Source organism: Astatotilapia calliptera, chromosome 6 (genome assembly GCF_900246225.1).
Source record: "Astatotilapia calliptera chromosome 6, fAstCal1.2, whole genome shotgun sequence".
Taxonomy (NCBI): Eukaryota; Metazoa; Chordata; class Actinopteri; order Cichliformes; family Cichlidae; genus Astatotilapia; species Astatotilapia calliptera.
Window position 1 is genome coordinate 378,082 of NC_039307.1, and position 19,460 is coordinate 397,541.

Here is a 19,460-nt window from a genome sequence, read left to right on the forward strand (position 1 = left end):
ACTAGTGACAGAATCGATACCTCAGAGGAAAATGAGGACACTAAAACTAAACATCAGTGTAAGCGAACAGGTCAGTGCTGCAACAATGATCTTATGTTAAACCGAGGATACACTGTGGCTGTTCGGTGTTTGGCTTGCTGCACTGAAGCGGGAAATTCCAGCTGTTTGTCGTCATATTTGGGTTTGTGAAGCACTTTATAAACGAGGACTGTGGAGGAGAGCCTGTCTGAGTCAGGTGACAGGTGGTTACCAGACCAACAGAAGCTGATTTTTCCTCCTCTGGCTGAGAGCAGTCAGCTGACACGATCAGCACTAATTCATGCAATAAAGCACATGCAGACAGTTTACTTCATACTCATCACACCACAAACAACTACGTTTCTTCCTGAACCACGATCTGCAGGGAAAGTAGGTGAAAAAGAACATCACGTCACATCATCTCACTGACTGGATTCCTTCATATTAGAAGTGAGGACTGATGGTGAAGGAGACAGTAAAGCTGAGGACCTGCTGATGGACGTCAGGATTTCGACTTCAGTCTTGTTATGTCAACCTCTGATGCTGTAAACTGTTTGGATGTGTTTAGGAAATATAATATTTTATAGTTACATCTGTGTGAGTGTTTGACGGCAGGGTTTAGGGGGGTAAATTAGAGTTTCATGTCCCCTTTAAAAATGAACTCAGCGGTCTCAGTGTAGCCTCTTTGTGATAATTACTGCGATTTAAACAGAGCAGAGAAACAGCACAAACATGCTCATGCGTGTCTGTAGGAGAGCTTTACGGAGCTGAACAGCTGCCCTGGAAAAGAAAGAAAAAACAAGCAGTTTACTGCCAGTGTTTTTCTGCCTGAAATGGCATCACCATCACATTTTAATTCTCTTTTCTTCTTTTTTAATTTGTCCTTCACCTGACGATGAATTTATTTTAATGTGTGAGGTCTGGCTCCATCTTGTGGCCACACTGGCGTACTGCAGGGATGATTCTGTTTACATGTTCGTGCACTGGCTTTGAAATAAGAGGGAAAAAACTTAAAATCAGACCTGAAGGCAGCTAAAACGAAGAGTCTGCAAACAGGAAACTAAACTTTCACATTTTAGACTGACCACAGAGCTGCTTTGCTTTGAAAGCATACTGGCTTCAAATTGTATTTTAGTCATTTTATTAGTTTTCTTTTCCAAATATGAACCATCAACAAAAGCAGCACAGTCACCTCAGCCCTGCGTTACATGATGATGGACTTCTACAGGTAGGACGGAGCCTTGTCAGCCGTTTGCTGGTCGTGTCGCTGAGTTGACGTCTGTTGCTCTGTCATAATTTATGAATATCCTGAGAAACAACTTCTTCACCAAACGTCCGTACTCTGAAAAGTGTCCAGAAACTGAGATTACACCTGTTCAGGTAACGACGCCACCTCCCTTGCTCCTTTCCTCACACGGCCCGTATCTTTATAAGTGTAATGTGTGGAAGCACACCAGGTAAAAGCTCCAGCATCGTCTCCTCAGCCAGTGAAGAATCATCATTTTCATCCACGATATCTTCTCTTCATGCTGAGGAGCTGCTGTGCGGCTTCAACACTGACACTGAGGAAGGGTTCGCTTGGATTTGTGTTACTGTTTATGGACCTAACAGGCTGAGCTAGTGTTTCAATTCTCTCAGATTACATCAGAGCCCTCTGAGCCCAAATCGGCTCTACTTCATATCTGCTCACAGACATGAGAGCAGCATCAATCTGAACCTGCCAACAAGAAGCTTTCAGGGCATTTTCCAAGTGACTGGTTCTCAGAGACGTGTGACAGGTTTAATTTCAGCACTCTAAAAATGAATTTTACATCCCCACCATATATCTGTGTGAACAAGATGATTTCTACTCATGTTTTAAGTGAAATTCTTTTTATATCAGAGCAAGAGCAGGACAACAACAACAAAAACGACCTTTCCTTAGAAACGGTCACGTTTGAGTTCATGAACAAGAATCTGAAGAAATGTCCAACCTGTTGATCAGTATTACAGCAACGCAGTGAGAGCATGTTGGATTCTGGGACTGCAGACGCTGAGTCAACCTGCGCTCCTCAGATCGGGAAGTTTCTCCACGGCACCGCAGATGCTCGTTTATCCCAAACCAGTCGTGTCCCGTTGCTTCAGTTGGGTTTCTCCTTCTTTTATCTCATCGCCATTCAAGCTCACCTCTTGTTGACTGGCATCATCACCGCCCTCCTCGCCTTCTTCCTCCTCTTCCTCCTCTTCTGGGATGCTGGTGAAGTCCTCAATCACGACTCTGGGCAGCCCCACGTGCTGACCGCCGTACACCTGAACCTCCTCCTGAGAGTTCTTCTGGATCTCGGCGCCCCGATCCGCCGGAGGAGCAGCCGGCTGGTGTTTCCTGTACTGCAGCAGGCTGCAGCTCTTCATTAAGATGGCGATCACATTCTTTCCCATCATGATCCCCGACACTCGGATGTCCCCGTAGACCAGCAGGTTTCCCGTGCGGATCAGGAGGGTGATGATGTTGATGGTGGCGAGGCTGAGGATGGGATAGAGCATCATTTTGTGGGGGACGATGTTCACCCCCTGCATGCTGATCTCGCTCAGGGAGACACACGGCAGCACCAGGAGGAGGATGTAGCAGTAGAAGAACATCAAACCCTCCACCCACAGAGGGAGTCCTTCACTTTGAAGCTCCCACAGGTTCGCTTGAACATCCACGACATCCAGCAGGTCCAGCACCACCCAGAACAGGCGGCTCCGTATCTCCTCTCTTTTTTTGTATGGTCGCAAGTACTCCAGGTGATCTATCGCAGCCAGTGTTATGAACACAATGGGAATGCAGATGGACAGCAGCAGCGTAAGACCTCTCCGGGACACACCTACATCCACCACCTCCACACCTGCGGCCGTGTCCTGGGACTTGTAGTTCTGATAAACAAAGTAGACCTTGATCTCCAAGACAAAGATGTAGAAGAACCAGAGCATCATGGCATAGCCTCGCCTCGCGGTGTGCACCTCTGACCCAGCCCAGACGGCCACGTATCGAAGGACGACGAGGAAACACGCGTCGCTTGCCAACACGGTGACGCACACAGCGAGCCTCCGGGAACCCGGATTCTGCTCCACCAGGTAGGCGTCTATGAGTGCCAGGCTGGTCACGATGAGGACTGCCGTCAGGCACACGTGGGGCTTGTTTGGTTGCGGGGTAACCATCTCTATTTGAAGCCAGCAGAGAGTCAACGGTCCAAACGCTTACGCCAGTATTTCTGCGAGAGAGTCGGCTACGATCCGAGTCATGACAGCGTCTTTATGGAAGGGTGCAGGTGAGGTTCTGCTTGGGCGTAACTTTCAATCGGAAACAGCCCTCAGTTCAAACTCTGCAGTCCAGTTACAGAAAGAGGACGCTTGGACATCAGCGTTCATCCCTTATTTTCCAGATCTTTATGCCACAGCTTACGTTGCCTGAGATATTTAAGATATTTCACTAAATTCCTCACTTTAAAGCTTGGATGAAGGTTGTGTTCATGTTTTCCTTTGGTCCACGTCCAGCAGCAGTTTCGAACTACCATCCAAACCGAGGTGAAACAAACTGAAGGTTAGCATCAGTGCTCCTGCTGTCTCTCTCTGAGACGACAGTGTGTAAATCTTTGGATTGTTGTGGGAGCAGAATCAGCACATCCACCTCTGGGCTTCCTGTTAAAGCTTGGTTAAATTTAAAAGTCTGTGATCTCCACACAAGCTGCAACTTTAGAGACTTCAGAGTTTCTCTTAGTGTTTCTGAGGAGGAGATGAAAGCTGCTCGTCTCCCCTGCGGCTCCTCGTAACTCAAAGTTTGTGCTGTAAAGTTTTGCAGAAAAAGCTTTTTGTTTTTTGACACGTTTTAAAGAAAGCTTCTTCAAAAATCAAAACACTGAAACAATCAGGACGAGTGAGCGGGCTCATTATTGCCTCCACGGCTGAAATCCATCGCCACGGCGCCGATCATCAAGCCGGACCGTCGTCGCTCCCTTCTGAGCGTGCAGAGAGTCTTCCTCGCGTTTTCTATCTGCAGGCTCTGCTTTCAGCACGAGTTTCCCAACATCTGTGAGGGAGGGAGGGAACGAGCCTGCTCGACTCTACGTTTTTTTCTTCGCCCTCAGCAGCATGTCCTTGTTTCTGCACACACACACCAAACTGTTTACACCACCGAGCTGCGCTCTCAGGGAGGAACGCTGTTTTCCATAAACATTTGAAGGGCTTCTGGAACAGGAAGTCTCTTCAAATCACATTTGTTCATTCTTCATCAACATGTTTTACAGCGAACAAAGTGAAACGCTGCGTCCAGGTCTCTAATCTAGCTGAAACTGTGCTGTAGTCACAGCGAACTGTGAATCTGAGCGCCGCGTGACCACCCACACAAAACCTCCACATCAGCTCATAGAGGAGTAGAAGAAGTTCAAACTGGAAGCAAAGAAACGGCAAATTTTCTCCAAAAATCTCACCTTTTCAGGCTGCTGCAGCTCCTCCCTGCGTACAGTCTGAGACTCTCTGCACCCACTCATCAATGAACAGGTGGTAAAAACCAATCAAACTAATCATATGCTCGTATTTTCAGCCACCGCGGATGCAGCATCTGTGCAAGGGTGGCTGAAATGGCTGAAACGATGCTAAAGCGCGACATGACTTTTGCGTGCGGTAGTATCCTGGTGCAGGTGTGTGGTTCTCTTCTGAAAATACTGGGCGTAAAGCAGCGTCTCAGACCTCGGTCTGTGATCCCTGTGGAGAGTCACTGGAAAATGAGGTGAGCCTCAGGTCTGAAAGGAGTTTCCTTTGGGCCCAACGTAGGAGGCAGGAAGCTCACAGACAGCTTCCAGGAGAGGTTTTGAGTCCAAACATTAGGGAACTCTCAGGGAACATCGGGGAAGAGCTGGCTTTGTACGATCACTTCTTTTCTCTGCTTTTAAGCTCTGCTGAAACAAAGTTGGTCAAAACAGAGGAAGCATCGTCTCAATGGCCTCTGACGTCTTCCCCATCCTCCCAGTGTGGGCTACAAACGCACTGATGGGCCACAGGAAGCCTTCCTCTCACACAGAATGAACTGTGTTCCTGTTCTTCTGCTGGTCACAGGAGTTTACCTGGAGTCTGATGGACACACGAGGACAAAGTTTGGTGCTGTTGACACTGCTCTCTGTGTTTGTGTTCAAAGCAGTGATCACAGGCTGCGCTTCGTGAGCTTCAGGTGTTTGTTGATCATCAGTTCAGTCTTTTTTTGGAAGCTCTGATCTTAATGACCTAACTTTTATCTGGGCTAAGCTTTTTATGGGAAGACCACATTAAAAAGTCATGAGAAAATGCTCTGGAGCTGCATGAGGATGAATTACATTAGCCCAGTTACTGCCTCATACGGCTGACTCCCGCTCAGCGCCGCGTTCAAGGACGGATCTGACATTCTTTCAAGCTCGCTACTGCTGCGACAGGGCCAGCGGTGACACGAGGGGACGCCTGGCTCCACATCAGAGGTGCAGATTTCTCATTTAGTGGGTCACGAGTGAAACCAGCTGGTGGCTTTGCAGCACATTAGGATAAAAATCCTAACGAGGCATTAGAGCTGAAAGAAACTAAAGTATGAACTTAAAGTGGAGCATGAGCTCACTCAGGTGGCTGACCCATCACAGCAGAGTGCGGCGAGAGGCTGTTAACAGCAACTGCATCTCTGCAGTGCATCCAGCGTCAGAAACATGTAAATGGATCAAAACAAAAGGAAACGCACGTGAGCAGGAAAACCGTCACACCACAATCGTCTGCTGAGGTGAGCGTTAGCGCCTTATCTCATGTCATCGGCGTAAATGCAAGCAGCTGAGCTCTCTGTGGAAGGAAAGCGTCTCGCTAAGACCGCAGGCCGACGGCCTCGGCTCTGCCTGCAGCTCCATTTTTCCCTGATGCAGGAACTCTGCACTCCTACGCTCACTTCAAAGCCAGCTGGAGGGAACACAGGAGCCATTAGCATAGATTAGCATATACCTACAGACGAACCCCATCCAGCAGCAGCTGTAAACTCTCCATCCCGGGATGAGAAGCTCTCAGGAAACAGATTTTCCTTCTGATCCTTCCTGGAGCCAAGCGCATTTTCATTAAGCAGTTCGGCGCTGCCAGCATTTCAGAAATCTTTGTGTTAGCGCGTCTGATGAAGCTCGTCCGTCTGCGTTTCCAGTTTGGGGTGAGGTTTGTTAGGAGCGGCCGGGAAAGGAGGAACAGCGTCGATGGGAAGTTTTGTGGATGAACACTGAGCATCAACAGGAGCAGCATGAAGGGAGACATAAAGCACGAAGCAGCCGTCCTCCATACGACCTCTGACCTCTCTCATGTTTTCCTTCGAACACCTGAAACCTCAAAGCTCACAGACATGAAGTCCATGTAGCTGTGCTCACATTTAAGCTGCTCAGCATCGAGCCGCTCTGGCGCCATTTCCAGCGATAACTTTCCAGAGCTGTGATGTTGTGTTTGTTCAGTTTCTGCTGCCTTGATTGCAAAGCCCTAATAAAAAAGACATTTTTACTGTCACACTGTTACCTGCTTAAAAGAGGGAAATATAAAATAGCAGCTTCCAACCTGTGGCAGGAACACTCTTATTCAGAGTTCATTGTCCAACAGCTCAGACATGGACAATCATTTGTTGGTATAACACTGTTCCTGAAAATAAAAGGGAGCCGAGGTCCTACTGCACAGTCTTTTATATTCTGTGTCACTGATTCCTGTAGAGAAACTATGTGTTTACTAGCTGCTTGTTGGTTATGGTATCACACTGCATTATTGAAAAATGTCACATTTAAATGTCATTACTTCTCCCACAGCAGCAGAAGGTTAACAGAAGTTTCAGAGTCTGTCCACTCTGAGCTGACCCATAGGAAACACCGCCGGCTAACTCTGAGGGTCATTGTGGATGATTCAGCTTCACAGCCAGACACCAGTGAAAACGAAGCAGGATGTGCAGTGCTCGCAGGACATCTCAGCACGGGGGATGTAGCTCGGGTGGTGGAGCCGGTCACCTACTAACCAAATATCCTTGGGCAAGATTCTAACCCCACGTCTGATGGATCTATTGCAGTGTCGGTGCATAAATACAAAGTGTTTGTGTGAGTGAGGTAGAGTGCTCAAATGCTGAGCATGAAAAGCAAGCAGCTGAAACCACAAGGTATGAAAATGGGCGTCGCTCACAAGTGTCGGGTGAGCTCATTGTGAAACCTGGCCCCACCCTATCATGTGACTTCCTGAGGTCAGATGGCCCAGGGTGTGTGTGGGCGTTAAGGCGTCTGGGAAGGATCTCAGAGCTGGATTATAGATGGCAGACAGTTGATGTCATAAGCCCCGCCCTCTGTTCAAAGATGGACGTTCACAAAAGTCGATTCTGTTCATCTGGACGTTTTCAGTGGGAGAAACATTTTGTCATCATCCAGGTGACTCCTTCAGTCTCAGCTAGGGATGGGTACCGGTATCTGGTGCCAAGAACGGTAGTAACCAGACCGAAACGCAGCGCACATTTCAGTGCTTTTTTTTCCTGAGCTGTGATACACTTTGGATTCTAGCCAATCATTTTACGTTTCCGAGAATAGTAGGCGGGGCCAGGTACGTACGTTCTTTTAGAGCAGAGCTACAGATTAAAAATGCCCAAGGCGAAGCGGTCAAAAGTCTGGCTGTACTTCACAGCAAAATATGCAAACTCAGCAGCAACAAGTGCTTTAAGCTGATACTGTGATACTGTCAAAGGAGGTAACACCAAGAATCCGATGAAACACCTGGCGACGCATAGCGTTTTTTTTTAAAAGCCCAGAAATGCGCCGTATTTGATAGCTTGCTGCGAGACCTCACACCGAGCGCATCTACTGCGGGTGTGGTGCCTGTTATCGGACCCGGAGTTAGCAACATCCCCCAGGAACCCGAAGAGGAGAGTCCTGGCCCCTAGCCCTGCCAGTGTAGCAGAAATGATGAGGATGATGATGCAGCAGCAGCCGTTCTTCTCTGCGTGAGTAGCTTAATGTTGTTCGTGTGTAATTTACGTTGAGTAGGCTAACCACGTTATTACATTAATGCATGTAAGGTGAACTAGCAAACATCATCATAGCTACATGCGGCTGTCCTCTTGTTTGATGGCAGATACTCCCTTCACCCTGGCCAAAAAGGCTAAAATGACCAAAGAAAAAGTGGAAAACAGCTGAACATGGCCGAGGATGTGAGTGGGTGTTAAGGCGTCTGGGAAGGATCTCAAAACTGGATTATAGATGGCAGACATTTGGTGTCCTCTCTGTCCAAAATGTGAACACTGGCATCCTTGAAAGAGTGACCTTTGACCTTAGATGCCAATGGACAGCCGAGTCTTGTCCTGTGGAGGTGGCTCTTCTATGTTATGTGTTTATGAAGTGGCTGTTTGGTGTCTCCTATGTAGAGGCCTGAGCTCCCCTCGCTGTTTTTGAGTCACTGAGCGTTTGTTCACAAGGACATGCACGATGAGCCTCTATGTGACAGAGACACTGTGGGGAGTGTCATCTGTCCCTGATCATGTGTGTGCTCACACAGACTCACTCTGTGTTTGTCTGATTGTCCCTCAGACAAACAGGTTTCGTCAGGGACCGAGCGACAGCACACACAGTGAGGAAATCACTGCTGTGCTGTGACTGTGAACTCTGAGCTGAATCTGCCCATGACCTACACTAACACATTAATGTACACTACAGTAAAAGTAACAAAACACTGTGTGGATAGATGCAGCATACACACATCACACAGATGATCTGTGTGATGTGTGGTGGCTGTGTGGACACACATGGCTGCTTTACTTTACTGTGATGGCACTAGCATCAAAGTTAGGTCAGAGTTTGAGGTTTTAATTTATCCCCAGGTTCAGTCGCAGGCTCTGTCCCCTCATTGCAGAGTTAAGCGACATCTTTGACTCTAACGTGTCTGCGAGTCACATCATAGGTGCGAGTGGACGGGTCACTGATAAAGCACACAATCAAATTCACATGGAGCCTCTTCTTTCTCTGAACATGTGATAAAAACTGTGTTATGTTGAGTAAAGACTTGTTGATTCCATTAAGTTGTGGACTTAAAGCTGTCGTCCCTGATGGACAACATCTCCCACCCCATGCAGCAGACTGTGACAGCACTGAGCAGCTCCTTCAGTGGCTGCAGCACCCACGGTGTGGGACGGAGAGATTTCACAGGCCTCCCCACTGTTGTCAGACTCCACAACAAAGACTCCAGCTGATCAAACACATCCACACATGTGCAATAACACTAAGCGCAAAACTCTTTCTGGCATCGTTGTATTATACTCATATTGTATATAGCATTTGTCTTCTATTTTATTCGATTGTATACAGTATTTTATTTTATTCTATTCTACTGTGTACAGTTGTGGACAGTATCTATTGATCTCTTATTCCAGTGTTTTTCTCTAATTTTTATAGCTTTGCACTGCTGTAACAAAACAAATTTCCCACATGTGAGACTAATAAAGCTTATCTTATCTTATCTTATCTTATCTTATCTTATCTTAAGCAGCATGTCTCATGACATTTGCATGTTCATCCTAACAATACTGTTGATGATAGTTCTGTTACAGAAACAGCCACTAAATTAGGAACACTGGCTGATGGATTTAAAGATAAGGTTTGATAAAGACGTCTCACATCAAATGGCTTCTTAAACAACAGTTTCTCAAAGATCAACGACCAATGCTATTTCATATTTCCATGTGTAAGAGGTTTATTGAACTGACTGACAGTAACCGCTCTGTCCAAAGAGACTGACCCCGGGCCTGGGCTGTGATTATCGGGTGAGGAATGAGGGAAACAAAGGAGGGTGTTGGGTAACTTGGAGGACAGACGGTAGTGTAGGACAGGTTTAAACTCCAGGTGACCACGGCTGTCCCGTACAAGGACACAAATGGAACAGATGTTATTGTTCCCGCCTTGAAAGGTGTAAAAGGACGGACTGTTGGGTGTGGGCCTCATTTGGGTTTAATAGAAGCTTTAGTTTCTTACTGCTTGAATAATTACTTAGAAACCTGCAGACATATCAGTATAAAATAATGTGCAGCTGTAGTCACCTCTCAGTGCAGGGCAGCTTCTCCCCACCAGTTTTTACCAGTTGATGCACATCCTCATACAAAACTCTGTGAACTGCCGGGGCGGTTACTCTCTTTTGGAAAGTCTGACTGCAGCTGCTTTACAGCCTTAACAAAAGAGATCCATGTACATGATAATATGGAATCATCCAATCTTCTAATAAATAAAAAGTGTGCTACTGGTGATTCCTCGAAGTGGATAAATGAACATGCAACACTGCTATTCCCTCCTCCCACAATAATCTATAGATCAAAGATTATTGTGGGAAGAGCAGAGGCATGGGTTGTAGCACTATCACCCGGTGTGAACACAGTCTACACTCGAGCAGCTACAGTAATGAGGTCGGTTGACCCAAAACCTCGAGGCACAGCATTTGGGAAACACTGATGCACTCTGCTCAACTAAAAACAGCAGATGTAGCTAAATGATGCATTATCCTGCACGCTGCAGCCATCATGCAGAGCTGGTGCGATTGTCTGCATAAGAAGGAAAGGACACATCAGTGCTTCCTTTTGTACCTCCTTTAGCAGAGAAGACATTGTAGCATCCTTGATGAAAGCAAAGGTGATAACACCATCCCAGATTTCACAGACAGACCATCCCTTTCAGTCTGTTGCCTGAAGCTGCTTTACACTGTACAGCAACGCTGCTGCAATATTACTCTCAGCAAACAGATCGATGATGCTGGAACTTGCTGCTCGCCTCTCGTGCCCCGCACGCCTGTATTTTAAAAACTAAAAAACTGTTTATCAAAACCTCCTGCTCGTACAGTTGTTTCCTGTCTGAAGCACAGGTCGTAATGCAGGTGTAACTCGTTGGTTATGTCCTCAGGTGTAGGATCGTCACCCATCCATCTTCATCCGCTTTGTCCGGGGCCGGGTCGCGGGGGCAGCAGCCTAAGCAAAGAGGCCCAGACCTCCCTCTCCCCAGCCACCTCCTCCAGCTTATCCGGGGGAATACCAAGGCATTCCCAGGCCAGCTGAGAGATATAATCACTCCAGCGTGTCCTGGGTCTGCCCCGGCGCCTCCTCCCGGTGGGACATGCCTGGAACACCTCACCCAGGAGGCGCCCAGGGGGCATCCTTGTCAGATGCCCGAACCACCTCAGCTGGCTCCTTTCGATGTGGAGCAGCAGCAGCTCTACTCTGAGCCCCTCCCGGATGGCCGAACTTCTCACCCTATCTCTAAGGGAGAGGCCAGCCACCCTTCGGAGGAAGCTCATTTCTGCCGCTTGTATCCGCGATCTCGTTCTTTCGGTCACTACCCACAGCTCGTGGCCATAGGTGAGGGTAGGGACGTAGATCGACCGGTAAATTGAGAGCTTCGCTTTTACACTCAGCTCCCTCTTCACCACGACGGACCGGTGCAGCGTCCGCATTACTGCAGCTGCAGCCCCAATCCGTCTGTCGATCTCCGGCTCCCTTCTCCCATCACTCGCTCTTGCAACGGCTATATAGGGATCGAATGGCCCGTAGCAATGGGCCAGACACCCCATATTCTCGCAACACCTCCCACAGGACACCCCGAGGGACACGGTCGAATGCCTTCTCCAAGTCCACAAAACACATGTAGACTTGTTGGGCAAACTCCCATGCACCCTCAAGTATCCTGGAGAGGATAAAGAGCTGGTCCAGTGTTCCGCGACCAGGACGAAAACCGCATTGTTCCTCCTGTATCTGAGGTTTGACTAACGGACGAACTCTCCTTTCCAGCACCCTGGCATAGACTTTCCCCTTTCTTAAAGATGGGGACCACCACCCCGGTCTGCCAGTCCAGAGGTACTGCCCCTGATCTCCACGCAACATTGCAGAGGCGTGTCAACCAGGACAGCCCTACAACGTCCAGAGCCTTCAGGAACTCGGGGCGGACCTCATCAACACCAGGGGCTCTGCCACCAAGGAGTTGTTTAACTGCCTCAGTGACCTCGCCCCCGGAAATTGGCGGGTCATTCCCCTCATCCCCAGACTCTGCTTCCTCCTCGGAAGACGTGTCAGTGGGATTAAGGAGGTCCTCGAAGTATTCCTTCCACCGCCTGACAATTTTCTCAGTCGACGTCAGCAGCGCTCCGCCAGCACTATACACAGTGCAGGTAGAGCACCGCTTTCCCCTCCTGAGACGTCTGACGGTTTGCCAGAATCTCTTCGAGGCAGTCCGAAAGTCTTTTTCCATGGCCTCTCCGAACTCCTCCCACACCCGAGTTTTTGCTTCAACCACTGCCCGAGCCGCACTCCGCTTGGCCTGTCGATACCTGTCGGCTGCCTCCGGAATCACACAGGCTAACCAAGCCCGATAGGACTCCTTCTTCAGCCTGGTGGCTCCCTTCACCTCTGGTGTCCACCATTTGGTTCGGGGATTACCACCACGGCAGGCACCAACCACCTTGCGGCCACAGCTCAATGCAGCAGCTTCGGCAATGGAGACGCTGAACATGGTCCATTCGGACTCGATGTCCCCAGTCTTCCTCGGAATGCTGTTGAAGCTCTGCCGGAGGTGTGCGTTGAAGATCTCGCGGACTGGGGCCTCTGCTAGACGTTCCCAGCACACCCTCACTACGCGTTTAGGTGCACCAGGTCTGTCCAGCGTCCTCCCCCGCCACCTGATACAACTCACCACCAGGTGGTGATCAGTTGACAGCTCAGCCCCTCTCTTTACCCGAGTGTCCAGAACATATGGTCGCAGGTCTGCTGATACGATTACAAAATCGATCATCGACCTACGGCCTAGAGCATCCTGGTGCCACGTGCACTTATGGACACTGTTATGTTCGAACAGGGTGTTCGTTATGGCCAAACTGTGATTAGCACAGAAGTCCAATAACAAAGCACCGCTCGGGTTCAGATCAGGGAGGCCGTTCCTCCCAATCACGCCCCTCCAGGTCTCGCTGTCGTTACCCACGTGAGCATTGAAGCCTCCCAGCAGGACAACAGAGTCTCCAGGTGGAGCACCCTCCAGCACCCCCCCCCCCCCCCCCCCAGGGACTCTAAGAAGGCTGGGTACTCTGAACTGCCAGTCGGCGCATAAGCGCAGATGACAGTCAGGACCCGTTCCCCGACCCTAAGGCGCAGGGAACAAACCCTCTCGTCCACCGGGAAAAACCCCAACGTACCGGCAGCAAGCCGAGGGGATATTAGGATACCCACCCCAGCCCGCCGCCTCTCACCAGGGGCAACTCCAGACTGAGACAGAGTCCAGCCCCTCTCCAGGAGACTGGTTCCAGAGCCCGAGCCATGTGTAGAGGTGAGCCCGACTATATCTAGCCGGTACCTCTCAACCTCACGCACTAACTCAGGCTCCTTCCCCACCAGAGAGGTGACATTCCATGTCCCTATTGCCAGTCTTGGCAGCCGGGGGTCAGTCCACCAGGGCTTCCGCTCCTGGCCGCCACCCGGCACACAATGCACCCGACCCCTATGGCGCCTCCTGCGGGTGGTGGGCCTGCGGGAGGATCGTCACGATGGACAAAAGGCAGAGTGAAACTGGATCATCTTCTCTTTTTTTTTTTTTTTTTTTTTTGGCCTGTCCCGTTTGGCTCTTTTGCATCAGAATTGTTGCCCTCTTTCAGACAGGGGCAGGTGAGTAAGTGACGGACAAGGTAAGCGACTCATGTTGTAACTGACTTCAGACGCCGGAGATTTTGGCGGAAAATTAAAGCAAATGGTAGTTTAGATTTGAACAAATTCATTTAAGCTTCAGCATTACCAAATACACTTATCAATTGTCTTATAACTCACACTATTTGTCTAAATAATCTCCAACACCCTGGAGAACAACGAGGAGAGTTTAGAGACTCTCCAAGATTACATCGATCAGTGCTTTCAGGATCTCGTGATGAAGAAGACCCCGTGTGCAGCTTCCCCGGCCAAACCTGAGACGCCGTCGTCGAAAAGACAACGCCAGGCAGATTCCCCCGGCTCAACATCGCCAGCCGGCAAAGATATTGCCAACATATTGGAGTCAATCGACAAGCGATTGTCCAGTTTCGACGCAAGGCTGTCCTTGGTGGAGATTCTTCACCGAGAATTTAAATGCTTGCGAGAATCCCTGGAGTACAGCCAGCAGCAGGTGGAAACGCTTGCTGCTGAAAATGCCACGCTAAGGGAGTCGGTGAAATGTCTCACAGATAATGTTACCCAGCTCAATAGAGAAAATAAAAAAATAAAAGAAACAGTTATCGATCTACAAGCTCGTAGCATGCGTGATAATCTGGTATTTTCTGGTATTCCAGAAGCCGCTGGAGAGGACGCGGAGACCACGGTAAAAAGCTTCATCAAAACCCACCCGAAGCTGCCGGAGGACACTGTGAAGAACATCATCTTCGATCGGGTACATCGCCTCGGCCCCATTCGGGCTACGGCCGGGAGACCACGTCCTATCGTGGCCAAATTCGGCCACTTCAAACAAAAGCAACATGTGAAAAGCCGCGGCAGGGAATTAAAAGGAACGGACTTCAGCGTGAACGACCAGTTCCCCAAAGAGATCTTGGAACGACGCAGGGTCCTCTTCCCAATCCGACGCGGCTTCATCCAGAAGGGCTCCCGCGCTGTCATCGCTGTGGACCGGCTGTACGTGGACGGACAGCTCCACCGCGACCCCAACATCACTCCGTGGCTGTATTAACCTCACACCAGATAAGAATCAGCTACACTCTTTCCCTATCCACTCACACTAACTTGCATTAACATCTGTTTAACTTACCAGTATCAAATCGCATCTTAAAGTGTGATTTCATAGCAGAATTAACACCGTCACTCTCCGTCAGTGATTTAATTGGAATGTTTACGTTTTGTTTCTGTTTTTTTTTTTCTTCTCGTTTTTTTTTTTTTTTTTTTTCCTCCTCTCTTTTCCCCCTCTTGGTTTTATGCTGCTCACCCCTGTCCTTGGTTTCTTTCTTTATTCCTTTCACTGCCTCGATCACCTGCTTCGACACTCATCCACAAACATCCTTTATTTCGACACATACGCACCATGCGCTCAACGGCAGCACATTTACATCAGTCAGACAGCGCACACAGTCATATAAGATACACACACACTTAAGCCAAGCCTACTCATATTAGTAACTATGCATACACAAAGTCAGACTCAGAATTGTTGTCTAAAGGCAAAGAAAGATGCCCAACGGATTTACTTTACCAAACTGACCATCCCAGCCTTGCCGTAATGGTCCATTTGATTCACCTTTTATTGTTTATTTTATTTTCACTTACTGAATACGGGACAGACTTGACTGGGAGAAAGAAGGGGAGAAAGAAAGAGGGAAAGAGAAACAGCTGAGAAGAGGGACGGGGGAGAAGGGCAAAAGACAAAAACCAACAGAATGAGCAGAGAAAAAAAAAATGCATATATCAATCACCTGGATCACCTGCTGAGAAAGAAAAAAGAAAACAAGCAGAAGAGAACAAGAGTAATAGAATAAACAACATCACAATGATATATGGGAATATGACAGTAAATACTAAATATTAAACATTATTGTGCAGCACATAAGATCAACAGAACACAGTGTGCTTTGAGGTAGGAGCCAAAAAGGGTGTAGTTTGTGGGTGTGATCACCCGTGTGTACACCTGTGAGCATGGACGCGCTTGTTTTTAAAAGGTTCCTTCATGTAATAATCTGCTAGAGGGTGTGGGGGGGCCACAGCCCCGTCCTCCAGGGCATGAAGCAGGTGTGGAGGAGATCAAAACTCCAGACATCCAGAGGCCCCCAGAACACAAGAGACCAAGGAAGACCAACAGAGGGGCAGCTGCGCCACTGTCCCAGAAAGAGCTGAGGAGAGTCCCAGATGAGGGCTCACTCAGCAGCCGCGGAGCAGAAGCCAGGGGGAGTTGCAGTGACGCGCCCGTGAGCTCCGCCGGCAGCCAGCTGCGCCTGAGTGACCGAGCCCCAGGCCGAGAGGCCGGGGGCACCCCACCTCCGAAGTGGCCCGAGCGAGCCCCAGGCTCCAGGCCCCGATAAGCGGCCGCCAAGGAGTGAGCCGGTGTGTACCTGGACGCCCATCCCCGGACACAAAGAACCACCAACGCACCGATGTCTGAGGGGGTCCGCCACTGGCAGGGGAAGTGGTGGTGGGTGGAGATAGGCCTCCAAACCTTGGAGGGCCTGAGATGTCCCCAGAGAGGTGGCGCCTGATACCCAACCTGACATATAGACACAGACATACAGGCACACACAGATACAAACATCCATTCCCACCCTCATGGTCTCATATGCACTTACTCCACACTCAACCAACGTGGAGACAGACATAAAGAGACGCTGTACACACGATCACACTCCCCAAGCGTACTCTACAAACCGGGTCTAGGTACCCCCGCCCCTGGAGGGGGGAACTGCACCCAGACCCAGGTGGTGTTTCCCTTTTCCCTGCGGTGGGGGGAGGCAGACCGCCCCGACTCCGCAGCAGCAGGAAGGCTCCACACTCCAGACCGCAGTCGGACGGCCAACTCCTCCTCCTAGCCCTCCCGCTCCAGCAGGTCGCAGAGAACGGGGGTGAGAGAAGACTCCAAACCTCCCTCCACCCGCTCATTGTAGTGTTGATGCATGTGTGTTCTAAGGTGCATTTAAAACCCAGGAGGGCATGGAGCTACCTGCCAGAGAGCAGCAGGTAAGCGCATAGTCCCTCCTGCTAGCCCTCAATGACTAAGTGTATTTAAAATTGAGAGGTGGGCAACGATGCCAGGGGTGGGGTGTACACCCTGATGGTACTTTGGACTCCGTGTATCGTGCCCACCCCCAAGATCCTATATGTATGTGTAATGAGAGTGTGAGTAATGTGAATGTCTAAGTTGTGGGATAAAATTGAGGCAGAGGCAGCCAGAAGGGGACAGGGGGGGGGGGGGGGGGGGTAGCCTCCTCTGCACCCTGGTGACATACCCCTACTCCAAGGCCCTGCATGTGTGGGTGGTTGTGGTGGAGCGGGAAGAGGGAGGCAGCTGGAGATGGGGAGGGAAGGAAGGGAGGGGCAAGTGACCCCTCCCTGGGGCCAGCTCCCCCGCTGACCCCAGTAGGCACCCCCATACTCCGCGACCCGCCAGGGAAGGGGGCCCAGGCCCATCCAGACCGGGGCCCAGTGCAGCAGCGCTGCCCGGCCCCACAGAGCCTGGGACAGTCCACCCAACCCCACCACAGAGAAAACTGCACCCACCCCACCATCCACTCATCTTCCAGACTACATAAGACAATAAACACCCAGGCTGAGATCTTCCTCCACCTCTCCTGTATCTCCCCCTCCTGCAGAGGGAGCTCCTGAGGAGAGGAAAGCTCCTGCAAGATGTGACAATCTCCCCCACCAGTTGAAGAGCCCCCCAGGTGGCTCGACGCACCGGCGGCACCCTGCTCCAGGGCTGGGCCCCCATGCACCCACTCGCCCACAACCCCGGCAACACACCAACCAGGACCCAAGCCCCCGAGGCCCGGTCCAGGTCCCAGCCCAGAGACGGAGCGCCCCCAGAACCTCACGCCCATCCCGGACCCACCCAGGGGCAGCCAGGCTACCAGGTCAGTAACCCACGTCCGTCAGCACAGACCCTCCCCTAGCCCCGCTGCACGCAGCCGCGAGGAAACAGTCACCGGAGAGCCAACAGAGCCCCTAACCGGACATGACCGCTACCCCGGGTTGAGCCCCCCAAGGAAGATGCCTCCGGGGAACCCCCCGACGCCCTAAGCCTGTCCCTACCCCCACACCAATCACAACAGTGAAGGCGGGACCAAACTATGACCCCCCACCCCCACTAGGTGATGGAGCTGATCAAAGGAGCCCAGAGCAATTGATCTGATGTGGTGGCAGAGGCTGTGTCAAGACTAATGTAATCTAATAGATAATTTCTATATTGGTTAGAATTAAGATTATTTTTATTTTTCCAGTTCATGAGGACTGTTTTCTTGGCTATGCATAGGGCAGTGAAGATCATATGGGCTATATTCTTTTCTGAAGTGACATTATCTAAGCTGCCCAACAAACACACTAAGGGGGAAGTTGGAATGTTACATTTCAGACACTTTGATAAGTCTTCACATATCTCGCGCCAAAACTTCTGAACTGGTGGACAGAACCAAAGAGCGTGGATATAATTGTCCGGTGAATTGGTTTGGCAGTGTGAGCAGTTGTTGGTAGACGTAAAGCCCATCTTGAACATCCGATGACCTGTATAGTGCACTCTATGTAATATTTTGTATTGAATTAATTGAAGACTGGGATTTCTAATTAGATGAAAGGTTTTTAAGCAAATCTGAGACCAGAAGTTTAGGTCTAAGTTAACTGATAAATCCGCTTCCCATTTTGCAATAGGAAGTGATATTGATTCATCTGTTTTAGAAAGCATTCTGTATATTTTGGATATTAATTTGGGGGTTTTAAGAGTAAGAAATTGACCCACACTTGGTGGTGTTTGTAGTTCAACTTGACCCGGTTTAAATTTCTTTTTTACTATGGATTTAATTTGTTGATATTCTAAAAATCTTTTCTTGTTGATCCCATATTGTTCAACTAGTCTGTCAAATGAAATAAATTCTGTTCCTTCTAGTATATGTTCTAAATATTTGATTCCTTTATCACTCCAATCTGAAAAGTTTATCATATTATTGTTTTGTGATATGTCCGGATTGTTCCAGATAGGTGTACGTTTGCATGGGATTAATGAAGACGCTGTCAATTTTAGAAACTCCCACCATGCTGTCAGAGAAGAGCTGATGTTGATGCTTTTAAAGCATTCATGTCGTTGGATGTTTGAGCTGATAAATGGTAGGTCTGAGATCTCTAGATTATTGCAGAGTGCTTGTTCTACATCTAGCCAAGGTTCATCTAAGAGGGTATGTTTTAGCCATCCTGAGATAAACTGAAGCCTGTTGGCTAAGAAGTAGTGCTGAAAGTTAGGCAGTTCTAGTCCTCCTTTATCCTTGGTCTTTTGTAGTGTTTTTAAGCTTATACGTGGGGGTTTATTTTTCCAAAGGAATTTGGACATACATGAATCTAGAGATCTGAACCAATCTTGTGGCGGTTGGATCATCTTCTCAGCAGTAAGAGGAACAGGAACCGACAGCTGAGCCAGATTTAATTTCACCGTCACTGGAAATGAGTCTTATTCATTTTTGAGCCTCTGTAATAAAGAGCTGTTTTTCTCTGGACTGTCCTCATGTGTATAACACAAAACTGTGTCGCCACATGGGGTCAGCAGCAGGAAAGTTTCAGGTCACCAGAGATAAGGTCCAGCGTGAACTCTCGATTTGAACTAGACAGAAATCACACATCAGGCGTGACTCGCTTCCTTTCTCCTGTTAACTGTCTGTGAAGTTTGCTTTATTCTCTAGTGATAAGATTTAGAGATGCACAAAATGCACAGTCAAAAGAAAATCACTTAAAAGATGCAGTTTAT

The 19,460-nt window shown here is 49.2% G+C and overlaps 1 protein-coding gene across 1 annotated transcript; it reads right to left on the reverse strand.

Annotated features, from left to right (window-relative positions):
* Nucleotides 1–2,018: 2,018 nt before the first annotated feature.
* Nucleotides 2,019–3,990, reverse strand: LOC113023471 (transmembrane protein 121-like). The gene has a single exon (XM_026169495.1). The coding sequence runs from the start codon at nucleotides 3,196–3,198 to the stop codon at nucleotides 2,110–2,112; it is 1,089 nt and encodes a 362-aa protein (XP_026025280.1). The 5' UTR covers nucleotides 3,199–3,990; the 3' UTR covers nucleotides 2,019–2,109.
* Between the last annotated feature and the right edge of the window lie 15,470 nt (nucleotides 3,991–19,460).

Excerpts from the sequence above, each read along its gene's own strand:
- LOC113023471 (XM_026169495.1), bottom strand. The coding sequence starts at position 3,198 with ATGGTTACCCCGCAACCAAACAAGCCCCACGTGTGCCTGACGGCAGTC.